The sequence below is a fragment of the Amblyomma maculatum genome, chromosome 11 (genome assembly GCF_055883805.1).
Source record: "Amblyomma maculatum isolate TAMU_Amacu chromosome 11, ASM5588380v1, whole genome shotgun sequence".
NCBI lineage: Eukaryota > Metazoa > Arthropoda > Arachnida > Ixodida > Ixodidae > Amblyomma > Amblyomma maculatum.
In genome coordinates, this window is record NC_139354.1 from 36,006,757 (window position 1) to 36,026,866 (window position 20,110).

Here is a 20,110-nt window from a genome sequence, read left to right on the forward strand (position 1 = left end):
AAAACCTGCTAAACCTTGCAATACTTTGCTAAATAGAACTTTCGCTCGAATAGTTAAGTTCAAGCCATGCTTAAACACCCACCATTCTTTTAGCTTTTCATCGGCCTTACCTGCAATGATTTTTCACAGAGCCACCAACGAAGCATGGCTGACGCATAATAGAGGACGCACAAACTGCCGTTTAAGCAGTGAGCAACTACGAGTGGCTGCGCAAGGTGTTCATGCAGTGCAACACAGCATACCACCTCTCACGCTGAGAGAATGTTCGTGTTGCGGCTGATGTCCTCACAAGCAACTACCTGGAGACGGCTACACATGGGACTGTCGGGCATGCCCGATAGAGCCCAAAATAACAAACCCGCCAGTTGAGCAGTGGGAGGGGCTTCTGTCCAGCTCCGACCCGCAAGATCAGCTAGCGCTGGTTGATCGGGCCGAAGAGGCAGCAAGAACCAATGGGATCCTGTACCTAGGAACACCATCTGCAGCGCAAGACTGAACCCCTTCCCATTTTGCGGAATAAAGTTTTATACTACTACTGCTCACAAGCGGGCATTGTAAAATGAACGATGAAACCAGAAAAAAAGCCTGTAATCTGTGATTATCGAGTTGCTTTCTCTGGGCTGTAACTCACGGCTGGAATAATTTACATTTCCTATAGAGTAATTTGAGCCGGTTCCTTATCTTCTGTATTGCGTACAAAACTGCACCAAACTCACACAAGACATACATCAACAAAACAAAGGAAATACAGGTTATTTGTATAAAACAATCAAGACAAGTACAGAAGAAATAATGCACAAACTGTGCACATGAAGGAGCTCTAACCACGACTTCAGCGTATGAATCCCCACTCTGATAACAGCTTCATTTTTTTTTTACTGCAGCATTTTACATAGTTTATGCGCCAGACACTACGCAATCGAATATTTGTAGGGCACCGAAGGCTGTTAGCAAAGTATCTTTTTTTTGCGTTTTGGTGCTTTATTCAATTCGTCCAGTTCTATATAAAAAGTCCCCCTAAAACCCCGATGTTTTGTGCACATACCACAATTCTGTTTTGCTATCACAACGCTCCCACACTTTGGCCTAGTAAGTGGTACAGCTGGAGCGTTGGCAAATAAGTCATGGCGATGCTGATGACCAAGATTGTCCATAACACGCTTACAGGGCAAAGGAGGTTAATATCATTATAACCCCCAACTGAGCGAAATCAACAAAAACACGGCGAGCTTATGAAATTTTACGCAATTTAAGTCCCGCCTGTCGGTGGCATTCGTCAACATTTCAAAGAATCCGCGATGCAGCCTTCTTCATGAACCCTTCGGCTGTCCCCCAATCTTGGACGAGGAGGACTTGGCGGCGTGGTCTTTCTTGTCGCGCTCCTTGTTTATCGCCACCGTGGAGGGTTTGCCGTGGGCGCCCTTGGACTTACTTCGCGAAGGTCCCGCGCGAAGGGAGTGAGCTGCAGTAGTTGATTTCGACCTGGTTGCCAGCTTCGGCTGCTCCACGTCCTTCTTGGGGGAGGCCTCGGCTTCGAAGACCGTCACGATTTGCTCGTTGAACAACTGCACAGCCCAAGCGGACGCGTATCGTTCTTAAAGTGCACGCTACGTTTTGTGAGGTTCAACTTTCCAAACCGACCCAGGCTATAACGAAAGCCGCGGTGGAAGGTCCCGGTAATTTCGACTGCCTGGTCATAATTAGAGTCCAAGAACGGTACTTGCGGTAATGTTCTAATACAATAAATCCATAGGGATTTTTATGAGTATTCGAGTCAAATTTTAAAGCTTTGAGTGGAGTCTATGATTTACAAATAATTTTTTAAAAGTGATACTGGCGGCCGGTCGCTACCGATTAGGGCGACATCTCCCTGCGCACTCCCTCCTCAATAACGTCACCGATGCTTTCTTGGTGCGCTCGCTCATTAGACGCTCCCAGGTGACGCAGGCGGGGACAGGGCGTGGTGGCGCGCTGTCGCTACTTGTTCTCTTCAAGTTTTTATGGCCTGCTGGTGCGTTTAGTTGAGGGGGGAAGATAAGCATCATTTTTGATCGCCGTTACATTCTGTGCTAATGAATCTAGCTTAAAAATTCTTGCGTTGCTTTAGGGTGGTTGCGGAGAGGACTGGTGGAATACCTAGTGGTCCTGCACGTTCTGTGGTTTGAATAAATATCTTTTCATGAGCTCTTAACGTGCGTTAACATCTTACAGTACGCAGGCGTCCTGCGTTTCGCCTCCATCAAAACGCGGCCGCCGCGGCCATCATCGAACACGGGTCCCTCTGCCAGGTACTCGAACGCCTTAATCACTGAGCCATCGCATCAGGTTGGACATCACTAGCTACTAAGGGTCGATGCATACACTTTCTTCCTCAACTTTTCCCCGACATTTGGTTATGTCTCTTCATACCAATCGACCGCTAAATGACTTTTTTGCGTCTTCTTATTCAGGGGCCGAGTACAGCACACTAAGCTTCACAGCATGCCGTGCGAGTGTTGTGCGAGCATTGCGCGTGGTCACATGGGGCACTGCAGACTTACGTGGAACAGCTTGTGCCAGGCTACCAAGGCTGCTGGCGTCATTTGCTTGGGTAGGTTGTCCGTCAGAACGCCAATAATTATCTCCCCAAACTCCTCGAAGTGCTTGGGCGTAACAGTTTTCAACTTAACATGGATCTCGGCGTTCTTCACAGCTATCTTGACCAAGTTTTCTGGATGCTGCAGAGACTCTATCATGTTGTTCAGCTGCATGCCTACGGTGAAGGCATGAGACCTGTGGAAGGAAGTAGCTTGCGATGATACAGGGATTCCCACGACAACGACCTGTTAGAACACGGACGGTAAGGAAATCTAAGTCACTAATTTACTGATGTTTCGCACGTAGAAATTAGTAGCATGTCACCGCGCACGATGGCGTCACTACTACTTCTTGAAAAGCCAGTAACTGCAGCGGCGCCGTCAGTAGCTGAAGGAGATGCACAGGAGAAAAGTGACAACTCATCGCGCCGCTGTGGCACAGTGGAGTGATAGACGCTTTCTGAATCCTGTTTATTAATTCGAAAACGTTAGTAGGTAGTGTATAAATAATAATTATTTACAAGAAAAATTAATAAAATGACATTAAGAGTAATGATGATGATAATGAATGAGAGTGCGAAATTAAAAATTAAATAAAAGTAAACACATTAACTTGAAAACGTAAAAAGTACAAAATCGTCGCGGCAGCGCCAATGCTTTCGCGTTATCCCAATGCAGTTTGTGTAGGGACGTCTAAGTTCTTATGGTACCAAGTTTTTCACTACATAAAATGTTTTCAGCTCCTGTTCTTGACAAACTACAGACCAACCGGAGGAAGAGAATTGTGCTGTAAAGAACTACTGGAGGATTAGGTCCTTCGAACACTGTGTTTTTGTCGCCTAAAAGCGCTGGAAATTATCTTCGTTGTCACTGACGTCAACTGTTTAAACTCTGGTTGGTTAGGATGGTATGGTAAAGGGAGGCATCCATATTCCTCTGTCCTTGACGCGCTCTATAGGTCAGAAGAACTTTAATCTGTGGAAAATTTTAGTCACTATTTATACAATTGGTTAAAAAACTCGATTTATCTCACTAAACGAGCTATATTCAATGCTCAGCGTTTCAAGGGCGGCTCTCTGAAATCCATTTTAACGCTCGTCGTCTTTGTTGGGGGCGATAATTTTCGGAAAATTACTAGTACTGAAATTAGAATCTGCGTATTTGAACAGTATTCGCAGTTAAAGAAGTTATAAGTAGGAGAAGACGGGATTATAAATACATTTATTTGGTTATATAATTATGCTCAGAAGGAACATACAATATAAGCCTATGGACAAGTCAGACAAAGTAATATATTGAAACAATCGCAAAATCGCAGGAAAGATACTGCGACTAATAAATAGAAAATATTAAGGTCATAGCTGTATTTCTAAAATAAAGTCTGGGTAGTAGGCGCGACGGAAACCGCGAGTAACTCAGGCTTTAGTGTTATACTGCTATTCTGCAGCGCCAGTTTGTTTCGCCTCCCCCTCCTTCCCACCTCCCCCCTCCTTATACGCTCCGATACATCATAAGTATGGTTCTCGTGAAGTCACCCCATGACATGGCTGGGCCACATGACCGCTGTGTCATTCAATGCATGGTCATGGTTCATGTGGGCTATTAATGTTCCGCTGAGCTGTCAACGTTATAGCCAAATAAGCTTGTAGCTGTACACCGTAACAATTATCTGAAACATTCTTTCATCATAATTGAAAATATTAGCGATGCGCGAGCACACTCCTGCCTCTTCCCCGCCTACCTGAATTTTGGGTCTTCGGGGAGAGAGGCGAGGTCTTTGTCCTTGAATTTGGAAAACATGCTAATGTACTCCGGGTGCTTGGTGAAGAGTGCGAGAAAGAGGACCACACCGAAGTCCTGGTGCATCTTGGTGAATGCATGCCACGAGTCGAGTACCATGCTCTTCTCACGCTCGGTCATGCCGGTCGCCTTGTCCACCTTGTCCTTGTTCTGGCCTTGGCCCATGACCGCGGCGGCGGCCCGACCCGAACCGGGACGGTCTTCTCGCCGAACCTTCAGGACATGGTCGAGATGACGGTTGTGATGGCGATGAGACTGCCGCTTCGAGTTCGCCGTGATTTTTGTTCTCCTTTTCATCTAGCTGGACTGGATGACAAATGCAGAGTCCAGCTGGTGCCATAAGATGGCGAATGCGGGCTGGTTGAAGAAGAGAATGAAACAATGCTACGGAAGACGGGACAAGAGAGGGTACGCGTGATTGCGCTCTCTTCAATGGTAGGGTCCACTCAGCAGCATCGCCTAGCGGGAAATAGCAGGAACTTTATGAATGCGAATGAGAGCACCAATTAAAACGCCCTCTTCATGTCGCTACTCTGTCGCATTGGATTACCGCTACAATTTTGAAAGTGAAGAAAATGGTTCAAACTTTCTTTGTGATATTTTTTTCTGAATTGATTATTGACCTTTTACAACAAGCACCTGAACCACATTCCCTGGAGGTCTGTTCCCTTTTAAGCTGCGTTATGAAATGCTTTTTAATCTAAGCAGTCCTAAAAGCAAGGATGAACAAAACCAAAGGGCAACATCGTAGGGTGCGGCAACAATGACACAATGTAATTAACTGCACCGAAATGATCTGACGCTTTCCATGTATGTGTGTTACCTTTTACGTAGAGTTCAGAAACGTATTGGACCGAAAGCACCCTTTAAGTTGCTGAGACACGACAAGGTAGGTGAAAGAAGAGGCTGTTGGACCCTAACGTTGAGAGAACGGAATTACGCGAAACGGACAAACACATACGCTGACAAGCGACAACAACAAAAAATTTACTTCTGAGGCTGGGGCCTTTAATGCTGTTAGATTGCACTTTGATACCCGTGGTAGGGAGTTAGTTAGGGTACATTAATTACTGAGGCAGGGGACACACTTTTATCTAATTAAGTTATCAGACTGCCGGACACTGGACTAAAATAATGCAGATTGTGAATTGTAACTAACGAAGGAGTCATCTTGATGCTATGCGATTCGCTGGCTGATTTCAATGCATGTCCTCCGGCGCTTGAAATAACAGAGTGAAGTCCCGGAATATGAAGAATAACCCATTTGATCGATGTTACTATTTCTTTAATAGTTCTCTTCATACTGCACTGTAAGATTTTTTTTTGTTGAAAAATGCAGAAATCTTGAGACAGCTGTCATGCCAGACATGTTCTGTCCTTCTCTAAATTCTGTAAGTTTTCGAAGATTTCACTTTTTTTTTTGTTTACAACCAATGAAATATTTATTTCTTTACGTTGACAGAAATTATCTGTTGTCTATGATTTATATTTCTCTCCTTTCATTCTTGTGTTATTTCTCATGCTTTTCTGCGTGTAAAAATAAGGGAAGTTAGGCAAATCTCACGCTTTCTTTCATTAAACTGATTAAAAAAAATCGTAAGTCTGCCGGCGTTGGCATTACTCGATGGCACCCATGAAGTTCGCCTTGCAGCAGCAGTTGTATTGCTGCTCTGAAACTGGGAGTGGGACGATGAAATGCATTACAGATAGCACGGTAGTAAAAAGCAACTCCTCCTGTCTCTTTTAGCCTACTACATACTCATAGCAACTACTGACAGGCCTCAATGTGGCGCCACTAATTATCATTTTTGTAGAAAAAAACTGGTGCAACCCTTCCTCGCATAATGCGTAGTGGTTGTATACCGTTTCACTTTCGCTTCAGCATCTGTAATTCAAGTAACAATCAGTTTGCGGCAGAAAACGGGACAGACGACATAAGTACATCCAATTGTTTATCTTCAAACCAACGTTTGGGCTGGAAAACACAGGGTTACTGTTATTTTTTTTTTGCGAACATGTTTCGGGAAAAGGCGTATGAGTCATATTCTGTCTATAGAAAAATAATTTTTTTCTTTGTAAATTAGGCCGATTCTTAGTGATTTGGAATCCGGTCTAACCAGGAACTGCAGCATTCTCGGAAGAAAAGCTGTAGAGCTCGAATTCAGCCCACATAACACAGAAGCTGAAATCATGATTCTATTTGTTATGAAATAGATTCTGATTCTTCTTTCCTTTTGTTATCTGTATAACGACGCTAGGTTGTCTAGAAGCAGCTTGGCTTCAGAGACCCTGGCACATCATATTAATAAAATTGTTTACCTACCTTCCGTCATCGGTAATTCCTTCTTTTCACTGTTTTGTTAAGAACATCAAAGCTGGGCCCTAACATTCGCGTAATTTCAAATGCAAGCTAAAAGACTGTTCAAGTTTACAAACCTCAGTTTGATGTAGATGCCATAGGTGCGGAAAAGTTTTGTGCAGGGTATTAGCTCTCCAATGACAAAAAAAGGTAAACATCTGCGCGGAATACGTAGTTGAAAAAAGGGTGATCTATACGTCCTGCATTAGCTGAAGTTATGTAAAAGATGAAAAGCTCAGGACTGCCGCGGGCGCCTTGACTGGAAGTCGGTACTCTGGGAATACTATCTTTCCCAGGGCGCCATCCCCAAGGCATGAATCTAGCCAGAGACTTCCACGGGTTGTGTATACGTCACGTTTCGATTCACTGTGGATATTATCTCGGTCGAATAAGAGTGCATGCTCTCTTGTTACCAGGAGTGGCCCTGAGTGTCCCGTCCTCAGCTGCGTCTTAGGCTGCACCCTTGCACATCACACGCCCAGACGTGACGCGCACTTAGTGCGCTGCTCACAGCCCGCCATAGAGACACTGCCCAGAAGCATTTGTGTGAAATGAATGCTAACTGACTGCATCTACTCTATTACCCTATTCCAGTGATGAGGCACGCTTGGAATGCGGTATGTCGATATACGATGTACCTTATGTCGAAGGTCACCAACTATCGACTGAATCGAGACACTTGGAAGCAATGCACCAAACACATTGTAAGAGACTCGCTTGGGGAGCGGAAGACGTATACGTGTACTCTATCTTGCGACAATCACTTCGGAGCACGATCTGCGCGGGATCAAACGCAAACAATGCATTGTCTCGTCACCGATGCATGACGTCGAACATCAATCTAGTTGCTGGTCTAGACTGCAGCGCAGCTGTACTTGTTGCTGCGCTGCTTTGTCGAGTATCCTGCTGCATACGTGCTGTTAACAGCTCCGGTTCAGCTGCTCTTCACAGTGCGCAGATATGCCTGCCGAAGAAGCCGACAACGAAAGCGTTTCCACGGAGCTATCCTGTCGGTAAGCCCATGCTTGAACCGTAGCACGCGTGTTTGTAATAGATGCGATTGGGGCTTTTGCAGGATAGTCTTAAAGGTTACTGCTAACATTTTATCGATATCTCTCAGATTAACAGTACGTGAACGTTTCCCAGTGTTGACCTCTGGTGCTGACACTTGGAGACCAACGAAGACGCTTGGAATTAGGTTGAGAACACTGAAGCAAGCTAGGGAAAGGGAAATGAATGAGGTGACATGCTGAGAAAAAAATACTCAGTAGTAACAGCGGACATAGCAGTGTATGCAATGCGTAGTACAGTTAACCGATGGTCACACAGGGTAATAGAGCGGACTCCAAGAGGAAGCAACCATACCAGAGAAAGGCAGGTAGTCGTGCAAGTAGAGCAGGCTTCATAGTTACGAAGTGACCGTGGCTGGCACAGGGCACGGATATTTGGGGGACAATTAGGTGCGCATATATGTTGTGCAATGGGCACAATTAGATTTATTGTGGAGGTAATCAGAATTTTACTGCGAGGAGCAAATAGTATCACTACGTGCGTTATACCCTTCCTGGTCTCTCGAATCAGTCCCATTGTACGTCTGAGTAGAAAGGTCTAGTAAAGTAATTGGTTGGGCTGGTTGGTCGGAACAATTTTATCTCAGCAGACGAGAAAATAAACACAACTGAACGACAGTAGAAAAACAAAAGCTGCAATTAACTATCGATACAAGACTACGCGTCTGAGAGAATTTCATGCAGCTTCATTTTTTCGCGACGTTACGATTGAATTATAACACAGGTACAACTTCGCATTCCTTTCTTTAGATTACGTTTTTTTATATCACTGCAAATCTTACTTTTACTGCGAATGCCGCACATGTCCTAAGCTTAAAGACTGCACTACTATGGGCGGCAGCAGCATTCCCTCTAAGATCGAGTTCTATGACGCGTTCTGGGGTTCTGACTGCGTATGAAAACCATTGAATTTAATTATGACGTAAATTTTGCTATTTTTCTTCTCCTCCAATACCAAAATGAGCAGCGAAGAGTCTTGCGATAGATTGTAGGAGACGCAATAGCCGGTAGTTACCTTTATGAATGCGAAGTCTTATCGGCCAGGCATTGTCTGTTCAGCAGTACCGACTATCTCTCCGTCCCCCCGACAGAGAGAGAGAGAGACGTAGTCTTATCTGGCACATAGCAACCAAAATGCACCCGATAATGTTCACTGCCAACAGCTCGCGGTAACCGTACGCTGCGCCGAAGGCGACGCGCGGCAGGAAAGCGAAGCAACGTTCAAGGCGTCGTCCCGCGGGTTTGCAGAAGTATGGCTCCTCGAGACGCGTACACCTTGCTCGGCTACTCTCGGGACCTGGACTGGCGGCCTACGCGGTTCGTGGACCCCGTGCCTTCGGTGAGGGTGTGCAGTCACTGCGGGCTCATACCCGAGGCCACTGTGCAGTTGCCTTGCGCGCACATCCTGTGCCGGTCCTGCTACGACGAATGCCTGCAGCGAGGGGGCGTGTGCGCCCTCGACGAACAGGGCTTCACGAGGGACGATGCCGAATGGATATCGCTATCGCTCGAGAACTTCATGCGCAGGAAGGTGAGGAGGAGATGGTGGTTGAGGAAGCGTGGCAGTCTACCGCTGAGTGCTTGTGTAATTATTAGTAGCATTATCAGTAGCACGCACGAAAGGCATGACATCGCGCGCTCGATGGCGGCTACGGCGGCCTCGTGTTGATGAAAAGAAATTGCAAGTACAGCTGTCTACTCAGCATTTGTCGCATATGATAATGATTCTCAAGTGTCAAGGTCAGTTTGAGGTCCGCTGTTGTGGCGTGACTCAGAGCCCAGTAGGGGCACCGTGCGCGTAAAAATGCGTTATGATGCATAGTGCCCGAAAGGGTTGTAGTTCGCTCGACTGCAGAGCAGGTGGATCCGAGTTCGATACCGGACTCGGCGGTCGCGTTTCCATGGAGCCGAAACGCGAGGTGCCCGTGCACAGTGCGATGTTCTAGCATGTAAAAGAACCCCAGGAGGTAAAAGTTATCCGCAGCGTTCCACTGAGGTGTCCCTCTTAGCCCGAGTCACTTTGAGACGTTAAATCTCCCAAACCATAATTAAAACTAGTCGTAGACGCAGATGCAGTAGTATAGCTCTGATAAATAGCACCCTGAACTAATGCAAGTATTTTATGATACAGGAACAGACGAAAGAGGAGACAGAAAAAAGAGAAGAGATCTACTGGTGACTGAAAAAGACATGGGGAATACAAATATAAAAGAAGGCGCAGAGAACTGTGGAAACAATAGAGGCCTTTGCAACGAGAAAATCAGAAATGCGGGGAAGGGAGGGGGGGGGGGGGAGGTGTGGAAAGGAGGATAAAGTGAAATGCAAAATAAAGCTGAGCAATGACCTATGCAAAAAGGGTTTGCGCATATGTGGGCATGTATAGCTTATAACTGCACTCTTACATACAGCAGTGACTATTGTGCAGTCAATCTACTTAGAAAGAATGACGTTGGCCCAGCTATTACCAGAATCCATCAATGCTCTGTTTGTACCCAGGGTATCATCGATACGCATGCCTCATCGATACGTGCCTGGCGGCACTGATTGTCTAAACCCAACGTTCTTTCCTTTTAGTTCATGAAAAGAGTTCACATATTCGATAATAACTTACCGATTACCAGGAAAACAAATAATGAACACAATAGCTTAAACAGCATAAGGCACACTTGTTAAGCGATCTCTTACTATACTTTTTGCGACTATAGCTGTGGAGGGCTCAGTTAATTTCGATCACCTGGGGTTATTTAACATACACTTACATCGCACAGCTTTCATGAAAAGCGCCCTATAACCACTGAGCCACTGCGGCGGGGTTGGCAGTTCACGCAGTTAAATCTATGGATTGTCATTATGCAGTAAATTAGTCTGCCTTTATTTTCAAGGCGCGCATTTTTGCTGTCAGTTCAGAGTCGGCAGCGATAGTTTCCTGCTTTCAATGAGCCTTGCAGCGAGAAAGCTAGCACTGTTGCTCTGGCAGGGACGAGCAAACATAAAACAAGGCGGTGAACACGCAGCTTCATTTACTCATGCACGGCGAACACGCTTAGAAGCGCGGTAGCTAGTGACGAAACGCCGAGTGGTCTGTGCGGATGTTGTTGCCAGATTGCATGCGACAGCACACGTTGTGCGCGAGCGAGACCTATAAGATGGCAGTAAGACTGGAATGCGGCTAATAATCATGCATAACTTTTTATTTAGATTTAACTCGACAGTGTTAATACTTCCGCTGAGCGAAGAACCCTGCGTCGTCCCGGTGATGACTTTGTGTCGAGAAGCCCACGTCACGGACGCTACATGTGACTGCGTGGAACGAGAATTATTTAAACGAGAAGTTAATATCTGGCGCATGTCTTAAATGACTCAACATTAAAAATTGTTGTATTAGTTTGGAATCGAACTCACACTCTTAGTGTGGCCAGCGAAGCTGGCTACTGCCACGTAGGCACGTTTAGTTAGCTGAAGTACGAGGGGAGGGGATGTGTGAGACGGCTCAATTGGAGCTTAGTAATGTGGTAGTGTGAAGAAGGGACTGCGTTGAGCAGCAACTGCTGAAGGAAGGCCTTTACGTTATTTCGCCGTACCCTTGAACCGGAGCTTAAGTGGCCTGCTAAGTTTTCATCCCTAATCATTTGTGCAAATTGTACGTATCTTTAGGTGTACGCGTTACTGAGCTGACACATTACGGCTTTCACAATAGCGTTGGCAATCCGTGCAAAATCTCTCTGAACATTGTAAGGCAAGCGTTACATCTCCGGACGCTGCCGAATAACGTTGGGGGGGGGGGGGGGGGGCGGCACGTTGGGCGGGACACAGCGGCTCCTGTAGCCCCCTTTTCATTTATTCCTCAACTGCCAAGCCGTGACGTTGAAAGCAAGTGGAAAAAATTGGTAGAGTTAAACTTATCGGCTCAGTGCATCAAATAATGTGAGCTGAGTGGCATTTTCCGCTAATATATTTGGAGTGATAGAAGGTTATAGACCTATGGGCCGCTAGCTTAGACAGCAGTCTTTGTTCTTTATCGCTGCTCTTACTCACAGTAATGATATAGAGCACTCCGAAAAATTATTCGACACGCTGCTCAAGCGGATGTGCCTACGCATTCGACTTTTGGCTAGGATGTGTGTGTTCCCGCGTGGTCTTGCTTTGGGATTGAGTTGCGCACCACTGGAAGTTGATGAAGAAGGTTACGCAAAGCTTAGGTAGTTTTCTAATGCAGCGGACAAGGAAGCTGTCCTGCGTGCTTCGCGGTAGGTTCCAGTCAGGTTCGCGGCCTGTGTGTTATTGTTCTGTAACTTTTCATTTACTTTGTGCCCATCACGTGGTGCGTGACGTCAAACTGTGATCACGGCGGAGTGGCTTCAGCGCCTCAGGTGTTGGTATGAGACATTTGGCTGCGTGGTATCTTTCGCTGCGTGCATGCGCGTGGCTGCGGGAATAACTGTGCAAAAGAATACAGCACAATAAAACCCGCCGTGTCCATTGTTCTGTTGTATATTTTCTTCAGTGATTGTTTTGAGAGCCACAGCTGCAGACGAGCTTGGAGGCGAGAAGCGGAAGTTCATGAACAATGTCTTTGCTCATGCTCAAACACAAGATAGCGCGCCGGCGATAGTTACACGTGCTTCATTGCCTTTTTGACTAATTGGTTTCCCCAAGAGAGCCCCATTTGAACCTTATAAGGGATGCAGCTCATCCTGAAAAAAAGAAAGTGCATAACTGAGCCGAATTTACTTAGTGGCGCATTTGTGGGTGGAGTGCGGTATCGATCAGTGGTCGTTACGTTTTTCTCTCTAGAGCCGTGTCTGAGTTGAGGGGAAAACGCTGAGAATGTTTTTTTAATTGCCGATATCTATGGGGCTACATATTCTAGATACAAAATTTTACGCGGCAGTATGATAGGCGATTCTATATTTATCAGTACCACTGAATTTTTTACCTTGGCGGACACTTTTTCGCAGCCCATTTAGTTGCTTAGCGGATTGTACTCTGGCAACGATTCAAACTGCGAGGAATGCCTTAGTATATAGACCTTTGCAACGAGGGCCTCCTGGGCGTCACCATATTTCTCGCTGGACTGTTGTGTGCGCCTGACGTCAACACGGTGGAGGCGGCAGCGGAACTGGTTTGCAACAGTCCAGAGAGGAGGCGTTTCGACAACCTCCTCGCCAGATGCAAAGGTCTATAGGTTGGTTTCGACCACCCAGATTTCACTTCTGCATGCATATATATACTGCTGAAAGAGTGCTACTGTAAAAGGTGCAAAAAAAAGACAGTGCTGCATGACAGCGCTGTGTTCGTCGTTCTTCTTGTTTAGTGTATTCGAGCATGGGCTGTTCTTCACAAGACGTTTTGACGCGACATGTAAGCCGTCAACATTGGCTGCATGCCTAAAGGTACATGAAAAACCAAGTTTTTGAATGCGCTATTGCCTCAAGATTTAAAGCGAACAGCTCTATACTATAAACTGGACATGCTTTGCAGCCGGTAATGACTTTGCAAGCAAGAGTTTAGCTGTACTCGATGCGCGCAGGTCTACTGCTGGAACTACATGAACGGATGCGAAGCGGTCGTCGAGGTGTCCAAAATTGCCGACCACTTCAGCAATGAGTGTGTTTTCCACGCTACTTCGTGCTCCAAGTGTGCCTCCACAGTGTTACATAGAGACGTCGTGGTACACCTCAAGTCTGGGTGTCTCTCTGCCGTTGTGCCCGGATCGCCCTTACCACCAGGGGATGATTCTCTGAGGGAACGCATCAAGGAGAACGCGGAGACTCGGAAAGCTTGGACGGAAGCCGTAGCAGCACTGGAAGAAACGAATGCGCAAAAGACGTCCCTTGAGGCCAGCCTCACGGAGCTCAAGGAACTGTTGGCGCAGAGCTTCGCCGTCCTGGCGACTTTGGAGAGGAGCTCGTCGGAAGGGGGATCAGAATCTGGGGACAGCAGCGGTCGGAAACGACACTCCTCGAAACAACGCGACGCTAATGGCAGGTATCTCAAGACTTTTCTTATCACTGCGATCACTAAAAGAATTGTTTCCTCAGTGAAATTTGGGTTACATAGCCTGGACGCCCACGGGCTTTTGAGAAGGCTCAGTCTGAACTATCACTGACAAAAAATATGGGCTAAAAAACTTGACTTACTTGCATTGTAGAGCTGCCCAGAAGCTTGCTTCGTTAAGAGCATGAGGCCCTCTCAATATTTTCTACATTTTATACCAGCTGCTGACATGGCGTATGTATAGCGCTCGCCGATACAAGTAAAAATGATTTGGCAAGTCCTCTCATCTCTGCGTTAAGTTCAAGCACATGCATCGGCAAGAAAGCTTCGGTAGCGTCAAAAATAACCATGAGAATATGGCCACTTATAATTATTGCAGGTTCATTTTAGTCGTGTTATTTCAACTTCAGCTTTTATATTACGTGAGCAAGTTTCAGGGGAAGCGCGATACAAATAACACTATTTCTGCGTTTGCGTCATGCATCTGAATTAAATATATATATTTTTTGTTTCACCAGCCTCTCCATCAGTAACTAGGAATAAAAAGTCTGCGCTAATGTTCACCTTTACTTGCGGGCATTCTGTATCGCCATAATTTACTTTTTCGTTTTTGGCCACAAGTCAGTTCCACCTAGCATGCTAACGGATAAGTCAAGCCTGCAAAGTAATCACCTCGTGAAGGTTTGGTTTAATTTATAGGGTTTAACCTCCCAACGCGACTCAGACTATGAGAGACGCCATAGTGGAAGACTCCGGAAATTTCAATCATCTGCGGTTATTTAACGTGCATTGACATCGCACAGAGCACGTGGGCACCTTGCGTTTCGTCCCCATCGAAAAGCGGCCGCCGTATAATCAAGATTTAATCTCACGTTCTTGCGTTTAGTAGCCGAGCGCCATAAGTACTGCGCTATTACGGCGGGGTTTCGTGAAGGCTAAGCGCCACAAGATTGGCTGTATGTGTCGGAGAAAAATGTTTTAATGTCGTTTTCGTAACATTCAAATGTCGAAATATTAACGCGGGATATTTAAAGGCCCCGTTTCTGTAAGTAATCTGGCTTTATCGGCGTTGTGGGCAAAATTTCACAGGCATGGCTCTGGCAGCTGGTAGTCTAGAGGCTACATGGCCGAGCAGTGATTCGTCGATGGGTTGCATGCGTGACATACCCATGCAACACAATCCATTGGTCAATATCGGTGCTGTGTTGGTAATGTCCAGTCCAACATATATATGGCAAGTGAAGTTCCAACATAGCACCGATATTGGGCCTATGGTTCGTGCTGTCTGGGTAAGGACACCACACGGCCGCACAAAAGTGGGAGATGCTGCCAACTCCGGTTGCTCTTTAAGGTGGGAGGCTTGGATAGGAATCGTCCTTCCATGGTTCTTGGCTACCAAGTCAAGTCCGATACTTTTAGGCCTGACAAGCACGTTCTTACGGAATGATTAATTAATACGAGGTTTTACGTGTATGTCGGGCGGCCACTTAAGACGATAGATAACGCGGTAGCTAAGGATGGTATATGCTAATAAGAATGTGAGAGGTATTAGAAACACAAAGTAACAGATTGACAGTCAAGTAGGCAGAGATAAATGTTCCCTGGCAGCACAGACCATGAGCCGAATATTGTAACTGTGTTGTCTATGTTCGACCCAACATGAACCAGTGCACTGCCAACATAATACCAATATTGGGCTTGTGTCTGTGTGTGTCGTCTGGGACTGCGAACGCAAACTGGGCGCCATGTTTCTTTTTTTTTTTTTTTTTTTCATTTCCCTCTTCCAGGTTTGTGAGAAACCAGACAAATAGGCGTTGGTACACTTCGGGGATTAAATCTCGATTTCATTTGATTTATTACACCGTCTGGGATTTCGCATTAGAGAGGAGGGAGTGGTATCATAAAAAAATAATTAGAAAGCACAGCGCAATACGAAGCGCGACGCGAAATATTAATAATATCTAGACACTTATTTACTGACTGCGTGTGAAAGCAGAATCCTGACATGTATTGCTTTGATCAGCGTGCAATAGAAAGGCAACATTCAGTTTGACTGCGCGTACATTACACAAAGCGTGCACAATTACAACTTCGCAGTTCCGAAGTAAAGCAACTTCGCGAAGGCATCGCCGAGGTCCTCAGGGCATGGAAAGACTACCAGATCCGGTTCATGACCCAGCGCTGTAAAGCCACATGCGATCAGTCCTCATCGAAGTCACCGACTGCCTGCTGCGGACACGAGTGGTGCGCCGTTAGCTACGCGTCGCTCAAGGAAGTCGCCCTGAGGGATGGCAAGGCAGACGCGCCGAGTAGTCCGGGCTACTTCTTCGGCTACCGCATAGAGCCCATGATCCGGTTCAAGACGCACGGAAAGAGCGTCAGGATGCACTTGGGACTACAGGTCAGTGGTCTGAATTGAGAGCAAGGGGAGGACCCAAGCAGCCCAAGGCATCGGTCCAACTTTGGACACGTTTTGGCGATGCCGGTATTTTTCAGAACCAAACTTCCCAATCAATCAATCAATCAATCAATCAATCAATCAATCAATCAATCAATCAATCAATCAATCAATCAATCAATCAATCAATCAATCAATCAATCAATCAATCAATCAATCAATCAATCAATCAATCATTCATTCATTCATTCATTCAATCAATCAATCAATCAATTAATCAATTATTTCAACAAATGTACAGTGGTAGACAAAATGTTGGTCCTACATTTCACATATTGGCCCAATGTTTCGTGCTGCTTGCGAAAGCACACATAACTGTCATGTCTAGCCTATGCTGCCCTTGTATATGCATGGGGAATATTAAGCATTGTGCTAGACCCACCATCGTCATAATTACCAGCCCATCTACGTTACTTGTAGGACAATGACATGTTCTGCTCATGTCCAATTAACCTTTTTCCAACGCCAGCTGCTGCTGCCTCCCGTGCTCTTGAAATCTTATAATCTCATCTGTCCTCTTGATATTCTGCGGCCATTGGTAATTTGTCAACACCTGAAATACAATGCGTTACTTCAAGAGGCCATGTTTTATCTCTGTTCCAGAACGCATGGATTTGAGCCAATTCGCTGCTTTCGTCTCTCTTAACAAACTGCTGTCGTTCTCTCTTCTATAGCGGCTGCGTTGACCACATAATTTCAAACCTGTTGTTAGCTTCCAGTTTCCACCCTTATAGGAAGACATACTGTAATCTAACGCAAAAACGCCAGTGTTTATTTTCTTCCGTTCATCCGGGTGGTAGTGCTGATTAGATGATGAAGATGACAGCAACGACTGATATAGACTGACACTCCGAACGGATGAGAATCTGCAGTTTTGCAGGGTCACCTCGTCCGGCATTAAAGAAAACTAACAGCAGCGAATGACGAGAAATTACATTGATGAAAAAGGTTGAAATAGAGCGAAATTTGAACAGAAAAAGGCAATGCTCATACGTACTAACTCCCTGTCACACTGTAAAAAAAAAAAAAAGGTCGAAAGTGTTGTTAAGAAATAGAAATCCTTATTTTACTAACAGTACTTTTAAACTCTAGCCTTACTACTGATAGCGCCAGCCTAAAAAAAAAAAGAAAAAAAAATAACGGCACGATCAGGATGCTTTTCCTTTGCGCCACCCTCCTCTTCTGTTCCCATCCGTTTTCCGAATTTAACTTGAATGATTGTGTGATTTATAGTTTTTAACGTCCGAAAGCGACTTATATAGGCTGCGGGGGACACTAGAATGAATGAATGAACGAAATGAAACAGCGAGTGAGAGTGATCGAGTAAATTTCGGAAAAACTTAGGGGTAAGGTAATCAAAACCTATTCATTCCAGCTTCTGCCTTTCCCGCCCTGTTTTTTTTTTTCGTAATCAGGAGGGTGTTATTGCTGCTTGCTTCCTGTCTTGCGCGCTCATTTTATTCCTATGCATTACATTAAAATTTCTGCGCGTTATATTGGTATTTTCTTACTCATAACATGAAAAGAATTCAGGAAATAATCTGCACGTACATTATTTACCCTTTTCTCTTCGTTAGTTTTCTGAAAGTGGAGCGCACCGAATGAATTGATGATCAGTGAGGGAGTTTTTAAGTGAACCCGCCAGTCCGTCAATGAACCAGTGAAGTAATGAATAAGTCCTCTGTAAACTCCTATGTATGGCGAATGTAGAGAAAAGGACATGGCCAGGCAGCAACTTTCAACTTTGCGCGAGTGGTGTAGAATGGGAGCACTATAATTCATCCTTAAACTTAACTGCACTGAAGACGAAATACTACAAAGCAGTGCAGAGGACAAATGAAAACTTGCCATGTCTGGCCGTCCTTAGTCTCCTGCGCTGTTCGCTTGAATAGTGAGAAGCTGACCCTTTAATTTTAGGAACTGCCCCGCCGGGGTGGCGCAGTGGTTACGGCGCTCGAATCCTTAAACTTAACTGCACTGAAGACGAAATACTACAAAGCAGTGCAGAGGACAAATGAAAACTTGCCATGTCTGGCCGTCCTTAGTCTCCTGCGCTGTTCGCTTGAATAGTGAGAAGCTGACCCTTTAATTTTAGGAACTGCCCCGCCGGGGTGGCGCAGTGGTTACGGCGCTCGACTACTGTTCCCAAGGATGCGGGATCGAATCCCGGCCTCGGCGGCTGCGTTTCGATGGAGGCGAAACGGAGTGGCGTCCGTGTGCTGTGCGATGTCAGTGCACGTTAAAGGACCCCAGGTGGTCGAAATTACTCCGTAGCCCTCCACTACGGCGTCTCTCATAGCCTGAGTCGTTTTGGGACGTTAAACCCCACAAAACAAACCAAACCAAACCATTTTGGAAATGAATCAAGGAAATAATTGATTCAATTCAACTTCTTAAGTCTCATAAGGAATTAAATTTGCTGCAGGTGCTGCACGGTGAGCATGACGAAAAACTGTTGTGGCCCTTCCACCACAATGTGCGGCTGTGGATGATGGTGCCCTCGGGCCAAGCGAGCGGCGGATGTCCCCTGGAGATCAACGCCGACACCGTGGACGATCGCTTCTATACCAAGCCCGCCGATGGCTCGCGAGGAAACGGACCGTATTTCAGCTCATCGTCTGTTGACCTCAAGGCGCTCGAGTCTGGAGGGTTCGTGGACAATGACCAGCTGCGTCTGCGTTTCGAAGTGCTCCCATGACGTCACACGGTGTGAACAAAAAGAAGCATGAAATATCGCGTCGAGAGTAGTGCGCATCCTTCGCCGGCGTAGGCACCAGACACAGTACATCAATGAGCTGGTCATCTGCAGTATACAGACTGCTAGTTAATATCCTTCCTACAGAGTGAAGTTGTGCAAACGAAGTCGTCCGGTGGGAAGCTGAAGACGTGCTCACGATGCTCTAAGCATTTCGCGATTAACTCTTGCCAAAAAAAGAAAACGCTTAGGCAATCAGCCGACTTCAAGTCGTTCTCTTCTTCCCTTCTCTTAGTAGCGTTCTTTGCATAGCTCGCGTGCGTGCCCAAGTGCGGAACCGTTCTTTCCGAACGCGACATCGACAACTTGTAGTTAAGTGAAGCAATATATGGGAAAATAGTTGCTTCTAAACTGAGAATGTGGGTCATGTTGTATTCTTAATTTGTGTCTAACCATTTGCAGGGATGGCAGCTGCACATAAGAGTGGATGAAAGGAGGGTGGTATGGAGGGGATTTATAACTACCAGTGATTTATCAAAAATATTCAAGTTTGCGGTAGTTTTTATGTGTACCCGAGAGGGAAAAAATAAAGTTTTGAGCAAAGAGAAAGAAAAAACGACAGATGAAAATCAGTTACCTTGATCGGAAGCGTATGCTTTAGCATTGCGACTTCAATTGTGTGATGAATTTGTGAAGTGCATTCGTTCACGGCTATCGACACTTGCGCCAGCGCGATACACGTCAGTGTAGCCGTCAAACTGGGACAAAGCCATGTCCGACGATCGATAGTGTTTCGTGGAATGCACAGCAGTATTGTAAAGAACGTCTATCGGCAAGCGCAGATCAGGATTTGTACGTGACTAAATTCATTCACAGAATTCCCGTGAAACGCATACTGCAGCGCCATATTGGGTGCCTGACTCAGTGCACCATTCTGTGGTCATGGCACTCGGCTTCTGAACCCAACGACGCGGGTTCCAACCCAACCGTGGCGACTACTTTTTGATGGAGGCAAGACGCAATTTGCACGTGTGCTGTCGGGTATTAGTGCACGTGTAAGAACCACAGTTGCTCGATTGTGTCTCCAGCTGCCCAGTACGGCGTCTGTCATGACCTGAGTCGCTTCGGAACGTTAAAATACATGGAGTACAGGTC

At 45.9% G+C, this 20,110-nt stretch overlaps 2 protein-coding genes across 5 annotated transcripts; one reads left to right on the forward strand and one right to left on the reverse strand.

Annotated features, from left to right (window-relative positions):
- Positions 1 to 674: 674 nt before the first annotated feature.
- LOC146173481 (cytoglobin-1-like) lies at positions 675 to 8,939 on the reverse strand. Of its 4 annotated transcripts, none has more exons than XM_084584068.1 (4): positions 8,821 to 8,939; positions 4,318 to 4,733; positions 2,541 to 2,772; positions 675 to 1,565 (listed from the first exon to the last, which is right to left on the reverse strand). In XM_084584068.1, exons 2-4 carry the CDS (start codon positions 4,671 to 4,673, stop codon positions 1,311 to 1,313), a joined length of 843 nt encoding a protein of 280 aa, XP_084440194.1. In that variant the 5' UTR covers positions 4,674 to 4,733; positions 8,821 to 8,939; the 3' UTR covers positions 675 to 1,310. The 4 variants fall into 4 exon arrangements, with proteins under 4 accessions (XP_084440194.1, XP_084440192.1, XP_084440191.1 ...); XM_084584066.1 differs by lacking the exon at positions 8,821 to 8,939 and adding an exon at positions 7,149 to 7,491; XM_084584065.1 differs by lacking the exon at positions 8,821 to 8,939 and adding an exon at positions 6,813 to 7,491.
- Positions 7,603 to 20,099, forward strand: LOC146173482 (uncharacterized). The gene is made up of 5 exons (XM_084584063.1): positions 7,603 to 7,748; positions 9,054 to 9,336; positions 13,336 to 13,793; positions 15,900 to 16,203; positions 18,686 to 20,099. The coding sequence occupies exons 1-5, from the start codon at positions 7,696 to 7,698 to the stop codon at positions 18,956 to 18,958; spliced, it is 1,371 nt and encodes a 456-aa protein (XP_084440189.1). The 5' UTR covers positions 7,603 to 7,695; the 3' UTR covers positions 18,959 to 20,099.
- Positions 20,100 to 20,110: the final 11 nt, after the last annotated feature.

Excerpts from the sequence above, each read along its gene's own strand:
- LOC146173481 (XM_084584068.1), bottom strand. The coding sequence starts at position 4,673 with ATGAAAAGGAGAACAAAAATCACGGCGAACTCGAAGCGGCAGTCTCAT. Across the intron at positions 2,773-4,317 it reads CCCGAAGACCCAAAATTCAG|GTCTCATGCCTTCACCGTAG; the intron begins GTAGGCGGGGAA and ends TTCCTTCCACAG. Across the intron at positions 1,566-2,540 it reads CCTGGCACAAGCTGTTCCAC|TTGTTCAACGAGCAAATCGT; the intron begins GTAAGTCTGCAG and ends TGGGCTGTGCAG.
- LOC146173482 (XM_084584063.1), top strand. The coding sequence starts at position 7,696 with ATGCCTGCCGAAGAAGCCGACAACGAAAGCGTTTCCACGGAGCTATCC. Across the intron at positions 13,794-15,899 it reads CAACGCGACGCTAATGGCAG|TTCCGAAGTAAAGCAACTTC; the intron begins GTATCTCAAGAC and ends ACAACTTCGCAG. Across the intron at positions 16,204-18,685 it reads GGATGCACTTGGGACTACAG|GTGCTGCACGGTGAGCATGA; the intron begins GTCAGTGGTCTG and ends AATTTGCTGCAG.